Below are 25,829 nucleotides of genomic sequence, written 5' to 3' on the forward strand. Positions count from 1 at the left end.
AGATTAAAAAGCTGTACTCTTCTGATTTAGGAATAAGATTTTGTTAACTAGTAATATGGTTATTCTCTGTAACAGTTATATACATTTACACTTATCATTGTAACATTTTTTGGAACTTACAATTCATATTAACGTATCACATCAACAAAAATTATTTATAATTCTTACTGATTGTGAGAATTTATTAATATATTCCTTTATTGATAAAAAGAAATCTTTTTTTTCCTTTTTCATCTTCTCTTCTTTTGAAACATCTTATTGGAAAAATTTGAACGACTCTGAAAGAATATATTAATTTAGTATTATCAACACAAAACTGAGAAAAACAACAGTTTGATATTCCATCATTGACTTTCGACATTATGCAATTTAATTATGTAATTAAAAGTCAGTGCTGTTTTAAACAACAAAATTATTTAGTGACAATATAATAAATTATAAGAAAAAGTGTAATATATTCAAACAAATAAAAATAGACGATAATAAAATTATTGTGAAAACAGTCCCATCCAATTAAATTTTGTATGATTTTTTTTCCTCCTATTATGCTTTACAATTTGTTCTAAAAGGATTTTAGCTAAAGGGCATAAGCAAGTAAGATTACAAAAAGTGCTCCCAGCGAGTTGTAGAATGACACTCAGCCTATAGTCTCTTTACTAAAAGAAAAAATGTTATTGAAAATTTCAGCTCTCTAACTCCATTATTTTTTGAACAATCGAAAGGTATGTGATTTCCAATTTTTCATGTTTTTTCTACTTGAATATATATGATGGACTCTTGTTAATTTTTTTTAATTACTTATCTATAAAACATATTAATCAAATAACTTATCAAATATTTTAGACTTGAATTTAAATTTTCACAAAGAAAAAGAAATTGAAAATGACCATTTCAATGTGTTCCTTTCGAGGAACAATTATGAAACTCTTGTAAAATACTGGTTTTGTAGATATATTTGCTCTCAATTTTTTTTTCAATTTTTTCAATTTCTAAGAATTAAATTCTTTTTTAACATAATTCAACTAATTTTGTATAAAAATAACTATCTTGCAATATAAACTTTATACAAGCTTTCATTATTACACAATAATTGATGTAAAACGGTAATTTTTTAAATCAATTTCAAAAAGCATACGTTTCCATATCATAAATCGTCTTTTTTAACAAGTTTTAAATCACGTTATACAAGTGAAATGACGATAATTTTAGTTCACATTATAGGAGTACCACGTTACGTACATCCGGAATCTTTTTGTACTTACGTAGTTACTTAACAGGATCGGTATAAAATATGTAAAACTTGTACGACCGAATGTATGAAGTGAAAGCATACAAAAGTAAAATATTGGAGATGATACAATTACAAGAATAGATAAACGTCACTACGTACACGTTTATACAGTATGCGTATAATACGATTTATTGTGATCTTGAATACACGATAAAATACAAATAAAAACGTTATGATGACCTATATGTATTTAAATATATCGTATGTTTTTTTTTTAATAATAATCGTGCAAACGAGTGGCCGGTTCGCTGACCCTGACATTCGCAATGGCACTCTCGCAACTGTGTTGTTTATGCCGAACAGTGCCGATACATGGAAATTAACAATATATTTTTGATGAAAATTAAATTCTTTAGTCAAGTGATCAAACAAATTCGAATTTCGTTCTCGCCTTTTTTGTAACAAATGCTTAATAGATCATATCATCGATATACAATAAATGATTATAAAAAAACCAAGATATCGTCTTCTAGTGCTGCTACACCGAATAAATGTTTAAATAATATTTTCAATTTGTAATATTTCATCGAAGTTGTTTCTATGCAGCACACTGACCTCGATATTAGAGGATAAAAAAAACGTGTTGCGCATAAATACGAGAGTTCACGTGAACTCGATTATCGAAAATAAAATATGCGTCGATGATGCGTTATTATTTGTTTTATCATTTCTTATAATTGTATATAAGAGAAAGAGGGTGTAAGTTCGCTTAAAATAAGCGTGAAAGAGGAACAAGTTCAGCTTATTATCTCGTTACACATAGTTAACTACAAATCTACTTTAACTTTCTTATTCAATCATTCAAGCATATTCGCTGGAAAATTGTTTATTTTAATAACTGGTAATATAAAATTAAATATAACAAATCATACGATCGAATTGAAGTCCAATAAAAATTAATTGATTGATCGATTAAATATTCATTGCATATCCTACCAATAAATCAATATCTTCGTTAAAAAATTTGATTCATCTTACCTGTCTGATCCTTTGTACATGAATAATTAATCGGAAGGTACGACAATCCTTGTCACTTTTGATATCCTACAGGCAAGGTTGTCAATTATTCTCATTAAGACGTTAGAATGTACGCGTAGTCGGTGATTAAAAATTAAAGCCACTTCGGAAGGCGAAAGGATTTAGTAATGAAGGTACCCAGTGACGTTCGAAGTCACACCATTCGAGCTCGAACTATCATGAAGATATTCATTTGCTTCACGGTATGTAATTCTTGCTGTTGAAAATTATCATTGTTAGAAAGAAAAAAGAAAACAATTATTTGAACATTTCGTTTAATCCATCTTTATCAGTCATTATTTCTCACGATCCAAGCGGAAACTTGTATACGTCTTTTAAACAATCAAGAAGAGAGCAGAATTTTGAAGAAAAGTCCAAGTCGCATTTGGAGATGGGATCGGATAGCAGATAACTTCGTACCATTGGAAACATTGAAATTGAACAACGGACTATTGTGTAGCGTCGATTTCGTCGAGAACTTGACCATGAAATCGATCATAGTGGTTTCCGATTATGTGAGTGATCGAAGACAATTTCTTAAGTGAATCGAACGAAAATGGAAAAGGAACTATTTATCGACTAGCCCTCTCATTTTCAGATGAATCCGTACATCATAATAAATTCAAATCAGAGCCAAGTTACAGGATTCATAGGGGACGTCTGGACGACTTTGGAAGAAACCTTAAAATTCACGTTCGTATATAAACCCCTTCATTACGAATTCGGTATTAAGGAGGGAGATAGGTGTAGAACGACGTTTTTACAGTGATTTTCATGAATTTTTTAACACATAAGGAATTTATATAATTTATTGATATCGTGAGATCATTTTACGCATATATTCTGAAATTTTCAAAGATTTTCCTCAAAAAGTAACGGAGATATCAGCTACCGCGCATTGGAGGTCGCAATCCAACTGAGCAGTTTGTGTACATCTTGGAGGCCACAATTTTTACGTAAAATCAGTCGTACAGAGAATTTACTTTTTTTATATGTGTTTCTTCTATGTGAGCTACATTTCCCTAAAAAAAATTGAAAATTAGTATTTTTAGAGGGGTATGAACATAAAGCATGATTTTTTCCCATTTTTTCGTACCTTTTTCTGCAATAAAAAAATACTTTAAACAAAGATATTGTTTAGAATTTTAGTTCGAATAGAGCGTATTTATATAAAGAAACTACATACCAAATTTCAAAATGATCAGTTGTAAACTTTTTTAGCTAGGTGTAAACAAATTCGAAAAAAGTCGTTTCGAGAAAAACACGTTTGAAAAAAAGCTCGACCGTTCCATATTACATGCCACGAGCATGAAAAAACAAATTGAATTTTTTAAAGCTTATACACCTACCTCCCTCCTTAAATTAGTTGGTAACAAGAAGAAATAAGTTTTCTTTTTGTTTTTTGCTAATCTGTGTCGATTAAAATCGTATTACTCGTTTCGATTCTTTTGTACCTTGGGTAACTTTACTTCGTACGCCCATTTTTTTTTAACTGTTAAGACCTCGTTGTTATCATTGTCGGCACGTAATCTCATAGAAATCTACGCTCGTCTGGTCACGCCTTTCACGTTTTTACCTGTTACTCTTCTTGTCGTTTTCATTCACAATTTGCATGCAGAGAGAGTGAGGGGATCAAACTGACACGACAACCTATTCGTACGTAGAATCTGCCCAATTTTCCGCGTACCACCCAGACGTGGAGTGTTGGGTCAAAATACTTGCATGATTCATTCGTCTAGACAGGTATAAGTATAGTATCACGCTTCGCGAAAGACGAAAAGAGAGAAAGAAAAGTGCTAACACCGTTGGGTGCGCTCACACCGTAATAAAAGTGTTTCTTCCTCGAAAATACAGGACGATTTACCGTAGAGCGGGACCGTCTACTGGCTGGACGCTGATGAATGGTCGAGCTCACGCACTCTTGGAAACTACAGTGATTTACTCCTACACCTCTAGTTATTACACTTACAGCGTTCCAATCACGACCAACTAGTAAGTCGAAATAAAAAAATTCGTAAGTAACGTATACATATGCCCTTTTATTCTTATAAAAGAAACTAATGTTATGCGATTATTATTATCATTATATTTCTATTTTAATTCGATGATATATCGTGAACAAAAAATTGGAAATTCTCATTAAGTATTGATTACCAACAGTTATGCTCTATTCGTGCAATCCGAAGGTACAAGCGTTTCAACGTGGTGGTACGTTAGAATTTTCAGTTACGATCTATGGAAAATAATAGGATTATTTATTATATTTATCGTATTTATTATTATGGGAATTTATGCATTGAGAAAAACCATCTGCAGATTCTACGTTGAATGTGACAATGAATTCTCATCTCTTTCATTCGTCTTTCTTTACGTTTTAGGTGGTATAAGCGGTCAAGGTACTTGTCATTTGTAATATAAAATTTTATATACTGTTTTCAAAATTGATGTTTTTCTGCGATATTCTTCTGACATTGATTTGTTTTCTTTATTCTAATAAAAAAAAGGTTGTCAGAAGATTCCGTCATGCTGGTCGTTACGTTTAACAATCCTGTCATTTTTAATCATGGGAATGTTATTATTTTGTGGATTTAGTAGTACTCTAACTTCGTATCTAACGATCGGAATAACGTCCGTACCAATTACTAGTTTAGAAGATATTGCCAACAAACGTACCCATATTCTTTGTGTGAGAAACGATAGCGGTGCTTACATTCATTTCACAGTGGTACGTATATATACAAATAGATATTAAATGTGAGAAAGAAAGATATAAAAAAATTTGTTCTATTTACATTATAGGACGGCATAAGAAATGAGGAATTATTGCCGAAATGGAAGAATTTAGTAAACAAGAATTGTCCTGATACAATGGACATACATACTATCGGCTCAAAACTTTGTAATCCTGGTTTTGTCTATTTGGAAGGTCCAGACATTTTTCTATCAATTTATCAACCAGTAATAAACCAATGTCGCTACGTACGATTACCTCAAGAATATTGGAGCTTAAAACTAGCTTTTCAACACGCCAGATCTTCGGAATATAGAAAAGTCATCGATTTATAGTGAGTTGTGTCTTTTTTATATTTACTTTTCTTTTTTTACTCATTTATTTTTTATTCCAAATGTTTATAAAAATTGATTTTGATTTCTAAGTCATTAATTGAACCCTCTAAAAATTATATTTAAAAGCAACTAAAGGTAACATAAAATCAGAATATCAACTTATACATACCTTTATATTATTTTGTAGCTTAATCCGTCTCCGTTCGGTCGGTATTTTAGATTACCTTGAAAAAAAATGGCTCAAAAGAGAATGGGACAACACTTTAGGACAATCTGAATGGACTGATTTTCGTGCAGTCGAATATGGTCATATACGTGTCGTATTTTTGATACTCTCAATTGCTACTGTGTTTAGTGCATTAATATGCGTTCTTGAAAATATTTTTTACAAATGGCAAATACGATCACAAGAAAAAATTTCATGTGTTGCTGGTCGGAAAATTTCAGTCTCTCGATATTCTATCTTTTATCGACATCAACGAACAAAGCGAATTCTTATAGCAAAAGAAAAGATTCATTTTTCTCGGAAAACGAGCCGCAGAAGATCTTCGCATTATCGACGGTTATTCTACCTCGCACTCTCCTCTATACCGACACGAAGATTCGATCGATAAAAAAAACGTAAATGATTTATTAAAGAATACAGAAGTACATGAAAAGCTCACAAGTTAACTTTTCACGTAAGTAAAATCATCTTAGTTAGTACCACGACCACCAGTGGGTGAGAGTAATTACTTTCCACCATGATGGTACAACTATCAAAGAATACAAGCATTAAAAAGTTGGCATAGAACCTCAACAACTGAAAAGAATAAATAAGTGCATTTAATTGCTAGCTATTTGTTAATTCAAAATCCATAATTGCTAACTTTATTATTTAATTATTTAATTAGTTATTAATAATTACAAATGTGGAAACGTTATGAGTGGGAGATTTTTTTCGAAGTACGCTTGCGTCTTGAATTTGTGATTGCGCATGCGTATAACATATCTTCCACTCATGACGTTTCCACATTTGTAATTATAAATAATAATAATAATAAATAAAGTTAGCAATTATATATTTTGAATTAGCAAATAGCTAGCAATTAAATGCACTTATTCATTTTTTTCAGCTGTTTAAGTTTTATGTCAACTTTTTAGTGCTAAGAATACAGTAACGAAGCTATATCAAGGAGAACTATCGCAATGTTATAAATGTGTCTAAATATATGCAGTATGAGATGATGATTTCTATTGCCACTAGAGAGCGCGTCGATTCGATAGATCTGATTTTTCAAATATGAAAAAACTTACCTTTAACTTAGGAAAAAAATAGATAAATAAAGTCGACGAAGTAAATAAAAAATTATAAGCTAAAGAAAATGGAATAATTGGTTATGATATCACAAAGTCAAGAAAAAATAACAATAACATGAAAAAAATGTCGATAAATCATCCTATATATCTGTAAAAAAATTGTGAAATTAAATCAATTTATCTTTAACTCATTTAGTATAAAAATGAATAATACTGCATGTAAAATATAATTGCCAGTTACCTTAGACAGTAAACCACAAAATCAACAATATAAAATAACCTGTTGAGCTGTAAGAAAATTAATCGATTAATAATTAACGGAGTAGCTGTTCTAATAGCAATAAATATTCCTTCGTATAAGATTATAAATTTTATTTAACAGAAATAATATAATGATATTGGAATAGGTAAATTTGGTAAATTTTTCATAAAATCTCTTACGATGCTATTTATTTTCATTCGCTGAAGTTTTTTTATCTAATGTTGGAATAGCATCTCGTTTTAAGATAATTTTTTGTATTAATATTATTATATCTTTTTTAATTATGTATTTTTCATCAAAATGTTTATCACAGATAAATTTGCGACATTTTGGATCGAAGTCCAAATTTTGCCTAAATATTTCACTCCATTGCCTTATAATTTGAGTTTTCTGCAAACAAAATTTTTATTTTTTACGATTTAATCCAAGATAAATCTGCAGTAAAAATATTGGTATTAATTATAAGTATGTTAAAATATTATTTAACTGTTTTTTTTATTTGAAGTAGACTGAAGTTTTAAGGTTACACTTACTTTGGGTACGGTAAACAGAGAATTTGTCTGTAATATCAACTTATTTTTTTTTTACTTTTCTTTACTGTTGATGCAATCCACCACAACACAATATTTCACCATCATAAACAAAAAATTCAATAAAAATTCACATTTGTAAAAAACTTAAGGTTTCGTGATTCAAACAAAAACATGAAATAGAATTATTTGTTTATTTATAAAATCACACGTACTTAAATCTGAACTCCTGAGCACCACCGCCGCCCTCGTAGAGAATTATCGTACTCGGTATTTTCTTATTTTCAATAACACAAATTCGACGAAATCGCGTATCTCGATCGTCCTCCTTATATATAGCTTCGTTAATACAGTATTCTTTGATAGTATTGTACCGTCATCGCGTATTCTCATCTACTGGTGGTCCCGGTACTAACTAATATAAAATGATTTTGTTTACGCAAAAAGTGGACTTGTGAGTTTCTATATACTTCTGTATTCTTTGGATTTATTAATCGGTAATACTTATTTATATTTTGGGACCTTTTTCTCAATGTTCACAGATCATAACCATTTTTAAAGATAAAGTAAATTAATAAAGAAAAAGTAAAAAAAAGTTTCATATAAAAACACATATATATATATAAGCAAATTTAAATTTAAGCAAAATTTCAACTAATAAAAATATAAATATAGTAGCTTAGGAACATGTAATTGAAGTCTAATCTTTTAATACAATACGTAAATAGATAATATTAATAACAAATTTTCTACATTACCGATCGTCTCATCGTACCATTTTCTTCGATTTATGAAGTGATACGGATAGATGTTTATTTTTATTTATCTACTTCAAACAAAATTAGACACAAGTTAATATTTTTATTTCTTCTTTAAAACTTGTATGGCAATGTACAAATATGGCTGAAAGTAAATGTGTGTATGTGTGTGTATGCATGTATGTATATATAACTTTTAGTGACCTTTTTTACCGACTAGAATCAACGATAATTAATTAAGCATAAAAATATCCTTGATATCCTACTAACGTATTTGTAAGTTACGTCGCTGGTCATACATACAACCTGCACCGAACATTAGATAAGTGATCATCGCTGCGCAAATAGAATAATTTACTATTTAGTAACTATCATCTTTCATCAGTAATGTATCAACCATCATACCAAATATGCACCAATCGATAATCGTGGACAAGCCAGGAAGTATCATTATACTGTTTGATTACATCTTTTTTTTTATTGTTTACAGTTATCATTTGTTCAATTTGGCTACCACGTAATCGATTATTGCTGTTCACTATAAACACCACCTATCGCCTATGGATTTATCGTTAGGTACTGTATTAATACTGTCTTATCAACTCTCTCGCAGTTCGATCTGCTTACGGATAATTCTAACTTCTCGCGATATAAAATAATCTATTTCTTAAACAACTTCTGCATGCTATAGTTCTTTTTTCTCTATTAATCAATTGCGAAAAAATACTATTTGAAGAAAATAACAATAAAGGAACTATTTATTTGGAACAAATCTATGAAATATTGATCGATCTTATGATTATTGTTACTTGTTCTCTTCATAATGCATCCTACTTTTTAATTAATGTCTAACGATGAGATAATTTGTGACGAACAACGATTTCCTCGTAGTTTACTTCGAATTAATAAAATAATATTTTTGTTTGTGTAGACATTTAATCGATTTTTGCTACGAAAAAAATGCACTATCATTGATAAACGTACTATTTTGTTCTTTCTTGTCTACTTTGACTTGCAATCATTCATATTTTACGCGCGAAAAAATCGTATATTTGATTCGTTCAAACGCCGTATATGGAAATATACCTTTATAACGAAAACGTTTGAATAATACATTAAAAATATTTTTTTTCTTTCAAACGTATCTATAATCTCTTTACGATTTGAATCTCCAGATTCTTCCAATATCACCAAATTGCCTAACCTCGATCTTATACTTTATATTAGATAAGTATTCTTAACTTTATACATAAAATAAATTTCTTAAATATAATACTAGATCCTGCCTGCCAAAATTATGGCACCACAATGGTATGTCTCTTCCTCGGTCCATCGACAACATCGATCGCTGGGTCTGATCGAGAGCAAGTGTATCTCAAACGTAATTAAAAGAAAATGAAAAAAGAAAAGAAATAACCAAAATAAATAAAATGTACACGATTGTAAAAGAGGCAAGAGATCACGCAAGTAGTATATACGATAGGTAGTAGGAATATAACAATATTAAAAGTAATTTCATTTGTAAAGCAGTAAAATTAAAAAGGTCCATTCGTCGAGTGTTGTAATGCACCGAGAATTATTTCGAGTATAAAAGTGAAAAAGGATCTATTTTCGTTTGATAAACCTTCTTGGATTGATTTCATCTCGATCGTTGATCTCGATGAACCGTGGACGCAAATGCATTGAAAAGTAAAATGTTTTGTGAAATATTCGAGCTAACAATACAATTCTCAATTATAATCCAATTAAGAAGAGCTAATAATTCGTTAAAGTGGTTCTAAGCCAATTTTCAACTATCTCGAGTTTTTAAACTATCTCGAGTCCATGATGAAATTCGCAAAGAACCAATATTACGTGAATACTACTCGATACATTCGAATCGTTGAATCGATTAGTCGCAAGACACTTTGCGGAAAAAAATTATTATTATTATTATAATTATAATAATAATAATTATTATTATTATTATTATTATTATTATTATTATAATTCGTCGACTTTCGACTAATCAACAGTTACTTATTAGGCATTCGATCGTCTAATCTCCTCGCAGCCAATCAACGATTCAAAAGGATCGGAATACTATTGGACGAATTTGATTCGCATGGAAATAGTAGTAACCATCTTCAAATACAGATAATTATTGTAAGCCGTATAAACGGAGCCAAGCTCATTGTTCGTCATCCATTTGTGCCGACGTACATACATAGATAAATATATACAATGAGTCACAAGAGTATTCGTATCCCCATTGTCAAATTAAAACAATCAATATTTTCTTGTAATACAATATTTCAAAATTATTATGCACAAAAAAATATTTTTGGATAATTAAACTTTTAAATTGATGTAGATTTTATTGCAAAAGAGCATTTTATTATAAAAGAAGTAAAATTTGATATAATTGATAAAAAAATATCTCACAAAATAAGCTTAATCATCTCGAAAGCATTACAAGATGCAAGAAAGGGTCAACTAAGTACTACTTACAAACATAATAATTGTTTTTTTATTGTGTCTTATGTAGATAACAATACTCAATTTTTGATTATTTAAGTAAAATTATATTTTTCTAACAATAAAATGTTATTCTGCAATCAAATAATATCCTAAAATAGGTTTCTATATACAGGAATTTTGAATGTTTGCATTAGAAGTAAATATTAATTATTTCAAATTTACCGTGGGAGGGGGTACGAATACTCTTGTGATTTACTGCATACATTTCAAGATGCATATTTACATATATTTCAAGATCATAAGATTTTCCGTTATTTTTAACGATTCTTACGAGACCGCTCGTAACTTTTTCGTTGAAAACTTTTAGAAAAAAAGAACGATCAGCCTTATTATCGATGATTCTGACGGTGATACTAGTAACTCACAAGTTCATTGAATTCACGTTAAGACGAATTCTTCGTCGATTGACATTTAAAGAAATTTGTCTGAAAAGAAGTTCGACGATATATTCGCACGGTGTTACATACAACAAGGATATTCCATCAAACAAGATAGATGTTGGGCCGCTTCTAACTCCTGTACGTTACCAAACCTCGCATTTCGATTCCGGATTCATTCTCGAACCTGTTGGGCAATTGAACTCAGTTGAAAACTCAACCATGTTCGACAGAGGTCCTATCACTCTATATTTCGGTGGACAGTGAGAATCCTTTTCAATTTGAAGGGCTGTCAATTCAGAAGTTTCAGCAGAACACCACACCTATCGACAAGATTGTAATTGATATCTATGCGGTTGAAAACATTGTAAAATATAGCGGCCGGAAAGATAATTTACTTATACATATTATATTAAAATACGATTATTCTTTATTAAATTTTCTCGTAAGTTCTCTCCAATCTAAAGTAATATAAATTGTTTAATATATTGTAAGCCATGGAGATTTAATGATAGAACAATAAAATAAAATAAGTAAATGTACTTCAAACACCATATTGGAAATTACTCAAACTATACGCTCACGATAATAATCATTCATGTACGTGCATATACGCGAAAATTATTCATTTCTTACCTGGGCAAAATTGATAAAAAACAACTGACGATGCGTTAGGTTGAGACCAGGTAATGGCAATTGTTCTTTTTCGTTCTTAACTGTTGCTAAATAAGCGTGATACGCTGCCTTGAGTCCACCGTTGTCGGCAATGTTTTCTCCTAAAAATAGAATAAGAGTAAAAACATATATGTGTGATATGTACATATATTTAATAATATATAATACGAAAACATTTTATGTTTCATACAAACGATAAGTATCTATAGTTATCAAAAATTACCTAAAGTTTGACGTCCATTCACGTGACGACCTTGCACCTCATACGTATTGTACTGCTCTACAAAGCATTCCGTTCTGTTATTGAACCTCTCTATTGTATCGTTGTTCCACCATCTATTCAAATTACCATGTAAGTCGTATTCTCTACCTGCAATTTTTAATTTATTATTACTTATAATAATATAAAGAAATATTTCTTTTTGTAATTTGTATTTTTATCTACCAATAAATTTAATAATCACTATTAATCGGCTCCTATTAGTTGAATCAGTATTTTAAATAAAGGGTCAATATATACAAATAAAATATTGGCACTTTTGTACTTGACCACCCATTTAAAATATAGATAAATTATTATTTATACTAAACAGAATATTTATATATGTATACTGTTTTACAAATATATATTTACAAAATACTGACTAATAATGTCTTAAAATACTGAACAAATAAATATAAGATATAGCAATTAATGCGGTGCTTTGATATTAAATTCATTGCATCAAAATCGCAATCTTTTCTTCGTCAAAAAATTCAGTAGTTGTCTGAAAGATAGACCAAAGTCATCGAAAATAATACAGACTATTTTGAAAAATAACAAATATATGATTACTTTATAAATAAATATTAAATTTGTTAAAAAGGCATCGAATAAACTGCTACACCTAATAAAAGTGCTTTACATATACAATTGATATAATCGATTAAAATAAATAATTAATCAAACGTTCACCTTGATCATCGAAAGCATGAGTGAGTTCATGACCCATTACGACGCCAATACCACCATAATTAAGGCTATCGGTATTTTGCATGTCATAGAAAGGACTTTGAAGAATTCCAGCGGGAAATACGATTTGATTTTTCGTTGGGGTGTAATAAGCATTCACCATCGACGGAGACATAATCCAAGCAGTTTTATTTACAGTTTGATCAAGTTTTTCGAGAGCTTTTTTTAATGTGTACTTGTTCACTCTTATGTTATTCTGGAAGTATTCGTTTGGTTTAATCAAGAGGTCCCTATATCGCTCATCGAGATCACTAGGGTTCAAAATAAAATCTGGAAAACCGATCATATCGGTAATCGCATTAGCCTTTTCCTCTGCTGCCTTCCTTGTTTCAGCATCCATCCATTGAAGATTTTTCAAATTCTTTGTAAATGCTCGACGTATTTCATCGATCATTTGTTCCGCCTAAAATCCATCATTGAAGTTGTTTACCGATAGCTTCAATTTTTAAATAACTTTTTTCGTGATTTAGAAAATTGCTTCTTTTATATATAATTTATATAATCATATCATTTATAATTATAATAATAATAAAACAAGATAGAAAATGTATGATATAAATAAAAATAAATAAATTTTGAAAATATCTGATCGCATTTGATGAAAACGAACCATAGGTTTGCTTTTCCCGTGAAACACTTCCCTGACAAACATAGCTCCAACCGCAAATCCCATCTGAGTATTTGTATCAGTAACACAATAGCGCCATTGCTCTTCCCTCCCTTCTGAGCCGACAAGAGCCTTCCTCAAGACCTTGTAAGCATCGCGAAATGGCTTCGAAAGAAACACCGTCAGGGACCTCACGGTCTGCCAAACCAGATAGTTATTCAGTATTCTGCGGAAAAAAAAGGTAGAGAAGGATGGCAATACAAAAAGTGGTATGTCTCGAATCGCGTTTCCTTTTTTTGAATAATACTCAACTAAGTTTTTGCTAATCGTGTATTTTAACAGCGTATTCTTCCTTGGATTATTTTTCTAAGCGATCATGCCAACTTTCTAGTCAATGTTCGAATAAAATAACATTTAGAAAAGTACATTTTTACATATACGTACATTTTTTTTTCATTCGTTTTGTTGTACTCCTGCACCAAGTCCGTCAACTTAGCGAAATAGTCAGGGGCAAAATTAACGATCATCGCTTTGCTATTAATCTTCTTGTTAACTATGCGCGTGGCATTTTGAAAGAAGTCCACCCATGACATCTGACGCAATATATATGTTCTCCATAAAATTTTGAAGCTCTACGTTGTCAAGCTAAATAATCTTACTCACGAAATTTGCCTTGCGTTGTAAGTCGCTTAACGACATTAAGTGATAGAGCTTTTCCTCGTCTCGACGCTCCTCCTGAGGCGTCGTAATATTCGCCAATCTTGTCTCGAAAGCTATCACATCCTGCATCTGTCGTCTCGTCGAATTCTCCTCTCCCCCAAGTAACACGCCTATCTACGAACGAATATCTTTACTTAATTTAGTCAAAACATCTTTTTTGTATTTACAAGAACGATTACGTACCTTCGTCATGTACTCCAAGTAAGCCGACAATACTTTACCATGCTCGGTAACATTCAGATAATTATCAGCCGTTGGTAAAGTGAGCCCACCTTGATCGATCTTTAAAAAGAGAAAAAAAAAGCAAAGAAAAATTGTTCAATATAAACAAATTATAAAAATGAATGTTTCTCGACAATCATCTTATATAATACTACCTGAATAATGTATCTGCTACTATTACGATCGTCCTCGTTTACCGCCCAAGAAAACAATCCGCCCATGTTATAAACATTTTGTAATATATGCATACTATTCTGTAAAGACCAACGTTCGATGCTAAAATTCCCAGAAATATTCCAACCACCGATAGTATCCAATAGATCAAGCAAAGGCTGAGCTCCATAAGCCTCGACAGTTTCATTAGCGTCCATACAAGACAGATAATAATTCTTTGCTTTTTTCTCCGCTTTAGATTTCATTTCGCTAAAAGGCTTCTCTAAAAAATTGAATTCGTAAGCAGATAATACTTTACTCTACTCGGTCACATTAATTCGATAAATTTAATGCTATATCGTTGAAATTAAATTACCGAGAACGTTTTTAATTACAAGTTGATTTTGCTGCTCCATATTTCCAAATAATCCCCATGTGCTTTTCCCATCTGGCATAGGATTCTTTTTTATCCAACCGCCACAAGCATACTCGTAAAAATCGTCGCATGGCTTCACAGAATGATCTATATTGTTTATAATCGTCGCCGCTACTGTCACGCAGTGTTCTGTGAGACAATAACTAGTATCTATAATATATAAATTAATTAGAATCTATCATTTTCAAGGATAATAAACCAATCAATTCATTATAAATTTATTTCTTATCTACGTAATGTTAATCACGTTTATTTAATAGAAAAGTATTCATTGAAAAGGAAAATACAAGTTTCTTCTCATACACTCTTTGAACACAATAAAAGTTTTCTAATAATAATAATAATATTAATAATAATAATAAGATGATAATAATAATAATGATAATGATAATAATATCTTACTTTCATCGTGAAACCCAAGGTGTACGTATTGTCCTTTGTTCCAACCGCTTTTACCGCTGATTACAATCGACAGTACCGTTACCATCAATAGCAGACAAGTACATATTATAAAAAGACATTTCTCTAAGGTATTTCTTGCTCTCCATAATGTTGTACCCTACATATCGATAAACAAATAATTAAGAAACAAGATAAGAAAAACGTAGTTATAGATAATCAAGTTTTATAATAATTCGATCGCATAAAAAATGTTAAGAATTTGCTAGCTTGGCCTTTATCTTTATCTACACATTCATTGTCAGTATAATAAAATAACGAAACATAAATGATATGGACGAAGAAAACATTAGAATGTTTTCTTCTTCCACAATGAAATCGACAAATATAGAGCGAAGGATATAGAAAGAGCGATTGCATCATTTTCACTGCATATAAATTACTCAATATCCGTTTTCAATTCGATGCTAAATTGTAATTTGTAATAGAAATAACGTTTTAAAACGCAAAAAACTCACTACTTTCGTTAATGTCAAATTTATATTCTACGATCTCTTACCGTATTCTTGCGAGTATTTTCGATACAATAAATATTGAAGTTAAAATCATCGAAATAATCATTTTTATTATCACCAAACTTACCGAATAATACCTAATATGAGTGGCTGAAGTACTGATGCCTTCGCTATTTAATGCCACGGAGCCAATGCTGCTGCTGTCCTCGTCCTCAAACTCGGCTTGTTTATACCTCGTCATCTGAAAGAATTTGAATACGTAAGTACACAACGTAATCAAAGATTCTTCGGTTCCACGCTAACCGAATATTTAATTTCATAAAAAAAATAACTTTTGTACAGTACGATTTTGTAGTACTAAACTACCGCGTAAATACTTAAAAATTTAAAAAGCGAAGAAAGAAAAAGAAAATAAATAAAAAGTACTTGAGACTCAACAGAAAGATTCTAATTACAGGAAAAATATAAAGATATTCTTTCAGAGCTTCTCTCTCTCTCAGTATTTCATCTTTCACGCAAATCCTGTGAACAAAGATAAGCACAAAATCTATAGTTCCATCTTAAAATAGAACGATCGTTATTAGAAATAATACGTTTGAGATTTCTCAATATTCCTACTAATGTAAACTCGAGACAAAACGCTTTACTGAGTAAAAATAGAGAAAGATACAAAAATACGATTCCATCGTTTCGTGAATAAATATTACTTCCTCATCAATTCAAGTTGGAAAATTTTAGTACAATTAATTTGTAACGGAGAGTAGTAGTAGAAATCACAAAAAATACAGAAACAAAAAAGCAAATAACTTATAAAATCGAATTTATTTCCCATACGAACATGATTAGTCGAATCGAAATAAGCGCATTTCAAGTTCGTTCCTTGTTTTTTATAAATGTTTATAAGCTTTTAAAAAAACACAGATCGATATGTCGTTATCGAAGATTCCGATAATGTAAAACCACATACGGCGTTTGGGCTTTTGGCAGTTCACGAAAACGCCAAATTTACAGCGACTTGATCTAATTTAAACGTAGTCTAAAAATATAAATCTCCGTATCTGCTGTAACGTATACGAGCTCGAAGTACCCTATGGGACGCGTCGTACTTTTCTGTATTGTTCATTGTTCAAGTATTATATTATATGGCATAGTTCATTAAGAAACACTTTATAATTCAAATCGAATACCGATTCGAGATCATGATGAGTTTGTCTATTGTTTCATTCAATCTATAAAAAGATAAATATATTTTATAATGTATATAATACAATATAAAAAATATAATATAATAAGTATTATAATATATTGTGTGGCATATCTTGTGAAATCCGTTAATTCGCGAAATGACTAACTATAAACCATGAAATATTTATATTGACCTATTTCAATATGAAAGAAAGCAGAATTAAATACTTCAATTAGATAATATATAAATTTACAAAAGGCAAGTAGTTAATGTATAAAATTAAATTTTGAAAAAAATGGATCCGATAGAACAGCACGATTAATCACTTAGTGTATGATGTATCACTTAGTTTTCAAAATACAGGAAAAGATAGAAACGAATAATTACGAGCATTATTGTAGAAAAAGGATCAAATTTCAATCTCACATTTTAACTACTCGGCTCTTGTAAATTTATATTTCATCTAGTTATCTCATGAAACAACTTGTTAAGTATAATAAAATTCGTTTTGTATGCTTTTTCAAAAATGCCTAGATATTTCAGGTAAAACATATGGTTTCCACAATTTAACGCTAATTTATACAATATGAGAGATTTACTTATTTATCGTATCATCAGTACGTAAGCTTCACTAAAAGCTCTCGCTATTTCGATGAATTATTCCTTTTTTATTCGTATGTACAAATTATTTTGAACCGATATAAAAATTATTCCTTACGTAAGAAAATAATTGACCAGTACGTATTTAAATACGTAAACTTATACATTTATGAACGTACACGTATAAAACCGGAATATAACAATATATGATATTTCATGTTTCACTTTTTCAAGAAATCAGTTTAACCTTATTTAAATATGCATATAAAAAATTATTTCGTAGCGATTGATTTAACAATAAAATAAAACAAAAGAGTTATCGCTATAAGAAATATACTAGAATACAACAGAGATAATTACAAAGACAATTTTGCATTAGACGTGACAGTGTTCTACGATGCACTTGGTTGAATATATCCTCGACGTAATGTCTCATTGTTAGAGTCGACTAAACAAACGAACGAACCATGACACAATTTCATGTGTTGCAAATAGTAAATGTGATTTAAAAAAAATATATCTAACAAGAAACAGATGCACTGCTTCGCAAGCAAAGTGACGAATTAGATATGTGTATGTATCATATGTATTTTTATGTATATATTTTTATTCTAATTTCTCGCGTATCCTTACTCTAAACGTATACAAGCTCACCCACTCTATATTTATTTTGATAATCTCGTAAAACTTTTTATCTAACAAGAATTGAATTGTCAGCGAAAAGAGTATAGACCTTTTAATACTAAACTTTGATTTTACTTATGAAGGTGTTATCTCGAAGTAATGCTCTACGCTCAAGCAAAATTAATTTTGCAAGAACTCGTTCGAATGATCGATACGCGACTCGTTATCGCCCGTCGCCCATGGACACCGTGAAAATAGATAGTAAATAAAAATTCTATCGAGTGATATCAAGTATTGATGTTACAAAAAAACAACATCGAATTGAATGGAGGATAATGCAATGCATAAGAAATCGCATTACTATGATTATCTTATCATTCTTACTATAAATCTTATTCTTATCGAGATCTCTAGATAAAATATTAAGCTTGTGTTCTTTACGATGCTCAACTTTCCTTAGTTTTTCTATGTACACTTTTTCATAAAGATATAAAATATTATTCTAAATAAAATATAATTCAAGTGCAATCTCTCTTGAAGATTCAATCGAGCGATTTATTTGTTCTAAAATGAAAATCTTACATAAATTTAATTAATGATACTTAAACGAATATGGGTCATCATTTTTTCTTATCGTTTGTAATGCTTGATCTCTGCCTTTTCAAATCCTTAAAATAATACTTGGTTTATTTCGTTTTAATAATTGTTTGTTATAACGAATGTTATCTTCAACGAAGAATCTGCGATTAATAACTAAATTTAGATTTGAAACTGTTGTTTCGAATAGTACTCCATCGTGAAACATTCTGCTCGCGTAGTACATAAATAAAGATAAAAGATATCAAAATGAATGCTTTATTTATAACTTCTTAATAAAAAAAAAATGTAAAACTAACAATAAGCAATATTTTTATCGAATTTTGTTTAAGGACTCCAAAAATAAATAATTACAACGAAAAAAAGTTTCAGGTAATTGTATAAACTATTTTAGAAAAAAATATCGAACAAAAAATAACTTTCGAATTGCTAAAAAATGATAACCTTCTACCGTGCACAATTACCTAAACGTTCTCATTAAATTCTTAATCTAATAAGAAGCTTTTAGTTAGAGAAATCGATGCACATCATAATAAAACTAGAATGAATCAGACACGAGGTTGATGATAAATCGATAATATTCGAGAAAATAGCAAATAAGTTTTACAGGAGACACAAACGACCGAACGAACACTACCGTTTGTTTTCAAATGCCCGCGGAAATAGTTTAATCGTTCACAATCGACGAACTGACGAACCGTATCTAGAACCAAAAACGTACAGAACCAACGCGCTCGATGTATAAACGACAACTACGACGAGCATCAAACAACACACGCGCATCGCGCGAGATTCAATGCGGACGCGCACGCGCCGCAAAAGAGCACGCGTGTCTTCATTGCTTGCGTGGGTTTATGCATTAATATATGCGTATGCAACCACCCGCTATTTTCTTTCACTAGCCTATATTTGTATACATACGTGCATAGATGTATGTAAGTACTTCACAGCAAGCAGGAAACGGACACTTGTGGCACCCGTTAATGTCATTACGGTATTTCGTACTTTGATATATATATTTGTGCTATCAAGTATATTTCGTACGTTCCTCTTAAATTCAATTAAATTTACAAATGATAGAGAAAGAGGCAGGGAGAGAGAGATATATATACAGAGAGAGAGAGAGAGAGAGAGAGAGAGAGAGAGAGAGAGAAGAAGTGGGAGCATCGAAGTAATGACGCTAATCGATAACGTTCGAGGTGCGTAACGTTATATCTGCTGTTTTAGAATAACTTGAATGAATCAAATAAAGTTATGATAAATAAGACGTTCTTATTTTATATGAAGAATCAAATAACGAGAAATTTGATTTTATGAAGGTTTCCGGAATTTTTACGTTGGATAAATGAAATATTTTATTGAATAGTAAGATATTTTAAATCCGCTAACTTGTACACAAATATTTGACAGATTGAAGAAGAAAAGAAACTTCTATACACATACATATTTATCTGTTTGAAGAAATTGACGTGCCGCAAATTAGACCATTTGCGTCTAGTAATAAAATGAGTTTAACGTGACTACTTTATGTAGTCACTTGAATAGTGATGTAGGGCATTATTTAATACGATTGTCGAAGTTAATGCGATCGAGGCACGAAACGACACATAAAGTCTTCGTTTGATTAGAACACAAGTAATGGTACCTTTGATATTTTTACACAATTTGTATCAAAAAAATTACGAACATTATAAATAATATATTACTTATTCCTTAAGTTCGCTTTTATAAATGGTCCGTGTGGATGTAAATTATAACAACTTTCTTTAATATCCATATAAACTTATATGTTTGTATACAATCGAAAAAATCAATTATTTAAAGATAACAACAGATTTGTCAACATATATATCAACTCTCGAACATATGTTCATGGTTTTCAATGCCTACGAGAAAAGCATATATGTATATACACATATCGAGTCATTATTTGTTACGCAAGCATTTTATTATTTGCAGAACGAAAAACGATATAAAAATAATGAAAATTAAGAAACAGAGAAACAATCCATGGGGATTATCGTACGAGGAAACATAATATCCTCTACAAGAGTGTCCTTATTCAAATATAAAAGCATAATCGAACTGACATATTATCCAAGTAAAAGCGCGCGAACCTTGAAAAAGAATAAAACCATGTTGACTCTCAGAAAATAAATAGAAATAGATAAAATGTATAAAACGTCGAACCAATATCACGTAATATATAAGATCGAAAAAGAAAACGATTGTATAAACGTATTTGATAGAGTCGACTCGTCCATTCTTTTGACATGACCGAAAAAAAAGAAAGATTTTTGGAGGAAAACGTTGACTTTGATGAAGTTCGTTGCGCGTGTTAACGATCCTTCAGGACTCACCTTAACCGACATCTTGAACTAACACGATCGCGCAATCACCGCACTTTGTCACTTTAATTATTGATTCACCATCGGGGGTTGAACGACGAGGCAAGACAGCGAACGAGCGAGATGGAAAGATATGTAGGTAGGATAGATAAATGGAAGAGAGAGAAAGAGAGTGAGGGAGGAGGGAGAGAAAAAAAGACAGATAGACAAAGGGAAAGATTCAATCTAAGAACGTAAAAAACGAATATAGGGTGAGTAGAACGAGGACAGGATTCAAGAATGAGGATAAAGAAAGATTACGTCCGAGATGTCCGACTTTTCAACGGTTATGGCATCTTCTCTCTTTGCCAATGTGGCCGCGAAACCGTTCACGTCTCGCTTTTGACGGCTGTTCGACGACCTGCATGGGGGATGCTTTTACGATAGCAGCACCAGCAGCACCACCTCCACCACTGCCGTCGCTACTAACAACGAAGTCGCCCTCTATCGCGATCTCTCTCTCTCTCTCTCTCTTTATTTCTCTATATTGATTTCTAGAAAGGTGATCGTTACACCAGAGCTGCCATCTTTTACGAGGAAAACATTCATGTATATCCCCGCGAATACTATTCACGATGACGGTTACGTATTACGATTTACATCTTAGAATAGATCTACTGAAAGTCAGTCGATTAAATTGACCGATAGTAGTAACGAGAATAAACTTATTGTTGAAATAATTCAATTATCTTGGATTTTTCGAGCAGAGGGGGAAGGAAATAATATTTGAATAAAAAATGGTGGAGGAGAGAGAGAGGGCGGTGATGGAATAAATACGTGATAATAATTAATCAGGTCAGAATGAAATTCGACGTTGAAAATCGAAAGAATTCATGTTTACGCTAATTCAATTAGTGATTATGTCTTTTCACGAATATTATTCTTTCCGTTTGGTATCATAATTATTTGAGGTATTACCATAATGTAACCAACGTCGAAATTCTCTCAAAAAAGGATTCAAAATCAAAATATGATGAATAAATCTACATAATATATAAATGTATTACACGTACGCACGGGCACGCGTACGTGTAATTTGATATCGTTTTTTCTTTCTTTATGTGAATAAATATTCCGTGTTTTTATTTCATGAAGACGTTCTTCCACGTTAGGTACAATATTTGCTCCATATTATTTCCTTTTCTTTTTTTATTTATTTCACTTATCTTCTTTTCAAATTCTTCGCACTTATAATATACTTTTTCGCGCGATACATCACGCGAATTTTGTACGTTACAATGAAGAGGATCGTCACGGATCTAGATTTATTGTTAGTTTTCCTTTCTTTTTTTTTTTTTTTGTTTATCCTTTTTAAAGCTATCGTTATAACACGTAGGTTACGCACGCACACAAAATATAGTAATGCTGGAAATCTCTAAGGATCCTCGGCCAAATTTGAGGCGCCGCACAGTGGTCCCAAACCCCAAAAATCTGACCAAAATAAAAGAAAAACCTTTTTCTGGGCTTTTTTTTTAAACCTAAAAATTAACCCAAAAATATTATTACTGGATCTTGTAGCGCTTGTTTCAATCATTTTTTATGGACAAGTGTTTATGTATGCCTGTAAAATGCAGTTAAAACGTGAACGTCGAGCACATTGCACGTTTGACTCGCTGCTTCCCGAAAATTACGGTCATTTTAAACGAGCAGAGTAACATTAATATTTGATCGATTTCAAAGTATAAATATAGAATATTCGCTTGACAGTAAGTATAATTAAATTATGTTGTTTAAAATTTACATAAATAACAAATGTAATCGCTAATAAAAAGTATATTGCTAAATGTTTTTCGTCGATGTGATATTAAAAATATCTATACAAAGAACTCTCTAATCGTAATTTAAAACCCGAGAAACATCGGATGCTCTCATTAGCTTTAAATTATTTATTGAACCTTTACCTAATAAATATAAAAAAATTAGCTACCAATATAACTACTAATTTAGCTTGTATTCATGATTTTTTACGATAATGCACAAATGCACAGTGTAAAAGCACATGCTCAGTCGTAAAGTATATCCTCTACTTTATGTAATTACGAATAAATATAATTACAAATGAATATAACATAAGCAAATACAAAGATAATTAAAAAAAAGACATTTTTAAACATTAAAATTGTTAACATTTAACATTTATTTTGTTATTTTTAAACATTTCTTATTGTTGTTTTACCCGTCATAATACCTATTAATAAACATATAATTTTACTTTCAATGATAATGACATCCAAACTATTCTCGAATTTGTATCCGCCGTTTTGTTTTTCAAAAATATAATATCAAATTCATCATCAGAGACCCCAAAAGCTCCCAAATACTTATCTTCAACAAAATTAAATTACATCTTCATATTTTGGCCCCGTTTTCTGAATTTGAACACACTGTGCGCCGTATGTGATTACGCAAATATGCTTTTTCCGCGAATATATACCTCGCGGGGGCCATTGAACAAACCCATTTTAATAAATTAGAATCGATTACAAAAAATATTGTATGTATATTTCATATCTATATGTAACACACGCATATATATACTTTTACATTCGTGTCTGTGTGTTTATATATGTACGAGGGTGGATTGAAAAGTTTTGAGCCTCAACAAGAAAAGAACTTTTACTTTTCTTTTTTAAATAAAAGTATTTAACTGAAAGAACATTTTTTTATGTTATTTTCAAAATTGTTCAACCCACTCACATATTTATTTATCTGTCCATATGCGTGTGTTATATCATTTTATATTCGCTTTCTTTATATATATTTGCAAAAATGAGACCTCTGTTTTCATCTCATCTTAACTGGTACGTTCTTATCTAAACAAACTTGACGCTATTGGCACGTATGTACGCTTATCTTGGACCGCTATTACGTACAAGAACTTAAAGTTACAGACGGTGGCACGTCATAGCGTTTCTTTCTTCTTTTTCGTTTTTCCCTCTTCTTTAATATTGCTCTTACTTCACTTTCTATGTTCCATTTTGAAATCTCATTGAGGAAAACAAAACACGTCGGAACGTGGCACTGTAGAAGCCGACTTTCTGGCATCGCTCGATATACATACATAATACATTATTCCCTGATGGACGTCGTAATACTTATTTTATAATAGCGTATCTCGTATTAATATATAAGGTGTAGCAATTAATTCGATACCTTGATATTAAATTCATTCCATCAAAATCGCCATCTTTTTTTCGTCAAAGAATTCGGCACTTGCCTGAAAAATGGACCAAAGTCATCGAAAATAATGAAGACTATTTCAAAGAGTGACAGATGTACGATTACTTTATAAATAAATACTAAATTTGTTTAAATGGCACCGAATTAATTGCTTTACTTAATACAATATATATATACATATACATATATGTCTGTATGTATGTATATATAATAAAATAATCAATTTTAGATTTTACTCTTCAGCAGTAATACATAATAATCATTGCGTTAACGTTGCGCAATCGCATGTTTATTGCGATCTTATATAGATTAGGATCTCGTAAGGATATGTAAGCGAATAAGAAATAGAACGTGTGTTATTTTAATATAAGAAAACGTACTCGGGTCTGTACAATCGATCGAATAATAATCGTCATCTCTTCATCTTTGTCTCAATCATATTCTGTTCTTACTTTCTACGTAGATACGTACGATCATTTGTTATTGGAAGCTTTCTTCGATATTAGCTTCTTATATCGTCGTTATGCGTTGTATTACATATAATAGCTCAAGCAAACTAGAAATCCTTCTTTTAAAATGACGGTTTAACGCTTCAATACTCCGATAATTGATTGTTTAATGTGCTCTCCTTAGTCCTTAATACTAAGACTGAAATAACGTGCATTATTGGTAAAGACTAAACTCTCGTAAAGAGCCCGATTAGAAACGCGGCGTTTATCCATCATCGAAATTTATAAATATTAATATAATATAATATAATGTGTATATATATATATATTTATTTATATTATTATATATATATATTATTTTAAATATATATATATTTATATTATTTTTTGTTGCTTCTTATTAAAAAATACGACAAGATAGTCATTGTAAATTATCCTATGGATTCAAACGTTATATATGTATAATATTTAAAATTTATCTGTTTCGTAAAGTGTAATGACCTGTGCAAAGATGAAGATTAGAAAAATGACGTTTATCACATCGACGTAGAATGTGAAATGGACTGAATATAAGATCGACATTGATTCTTTTTTTGTTTTCTCCACTTTGTGCGTAAATCGAATGAATGACTATCAACTTTAAAATATAGAAATTCCGCATACACAATGGAACATTACATGTAACGTAAAGAACTACCACCACGAACGAAAATGTTTCATAGATTATTTACAACATAATTACTCATTATCGTAATGAGATTTGAGATAAATAAAATAAAACAACAATTTACTATTAAACGAGTCATAAATGGGCTTATAAAAAAAGATTGTACGCAGCTTATTATTTCGGACTGATCTTATATATCACTACGGACAGTGGTCCCATATATATATAAGGTAAATCGTAAAGACAAATGTTCGTATTGGAAAGCCAATAAAATTACGAC

The 25,829-nt window shown here is 30.7% G+C and overlaps 1 protein-coding gene and 2 long non-coding RNA genes across 6 annotated transcripts; 1 reads left to right on the forward strand and 2 right to left on the reverse strand.

Moving 5' to 3' along the window:
• Window positions 1-7,223: 7,223 nt before the first annotated feature.
• On the reverse strand, window positions 7,224-8,623 carry LOC122522857. Its single transcript, XR_006305189.1, has 2 exons — window positions 7,469-8,623; window positions 7,224-7,325 (listed from the first exon to the last, which is right to left on the reverse strand). It is a non-coding gene; the product is annotated as an uncharacterized LOC122522857 (long non-coding RNA).
• Window positions 8,607-9,824, forward strand: LOC122522852. The gene is made up of 2 exons (XR_006305186.1): window positions 8,607-8,799; window positions 9,503-9,824. It is a non-coding gene; the product is annotated as an uncharacterized LOC122522852 (long non-coding RNA).
• Window positions 9,825-10,714: 890 nt separating this feature from the next.
• LOC122522865 (endothelin-converting enzyme homolog) lies at window positions 10,715-21,691 on the reverse strand. Of its 4 annotated transcripts, none has more exons than XM_043644215.1 (13): window positions 21,227-21,691; window positions 15,987-16,100; window positions 15,348-15,504; window positions 14,886-15,095; window positions 14,512-14,792; window positions 14,318-14,416; window positions 14,078-14,248; window positions 13,859-14,007; window positions 13,418-13,640; window positions 12,751-13,210; window positions 12,019-12,165; window positions 11,757-11,896; window positions 10,715-11,443 (listed from the first exon to the last, which is right to left on the reverse strand). In XM_043644215.1, the coding sequence occupies exons 1-13, from the start codon at window positions 21,236-21,238 to the stop codon at window positions 11,267-11,269; spliced, it is 2,340 nt and encodes a 779-aa protein (XP_043500150.1). In that variant the 5' UTR covers window positions 21,239-21,691; the 3' UTR covers window positions 10,715-11,266. The 4 variants fall into 4 exon arrangements, with proteins under 4 accessions (XP_043500150.1, XP_043500167.1, XP_043500159.1 ...); XM_043644232.1 differs by lacking the exon at window positions 21,227-21,691 and adding an exon at window positions 19,504-19,620; XM_043644224.1 differs by lacking the exon at window positions 21,227-21,691 and adding an exon at window positions 19,331-19,492.
• Between the last annotated feature and the right edge of the window lie 4,138 nt (window positions 21,692-25,829).

Source organism: Polistes fuscatus, unplaced genomic scaffold, assembly GCF_010416935.1.
Source record: "Polistes fuscatus isolate 324 unplaced genomic scaffold, CU_Pfus_HIC Scaffold1, whole genome shotgun sequence".
NCBI classification, from domain to species: Eukaryota; Metazoa; Arthropoda; class Insecta; order Hymenoptera; family Vespidae; genus Polistes; species Polistes fuscatus.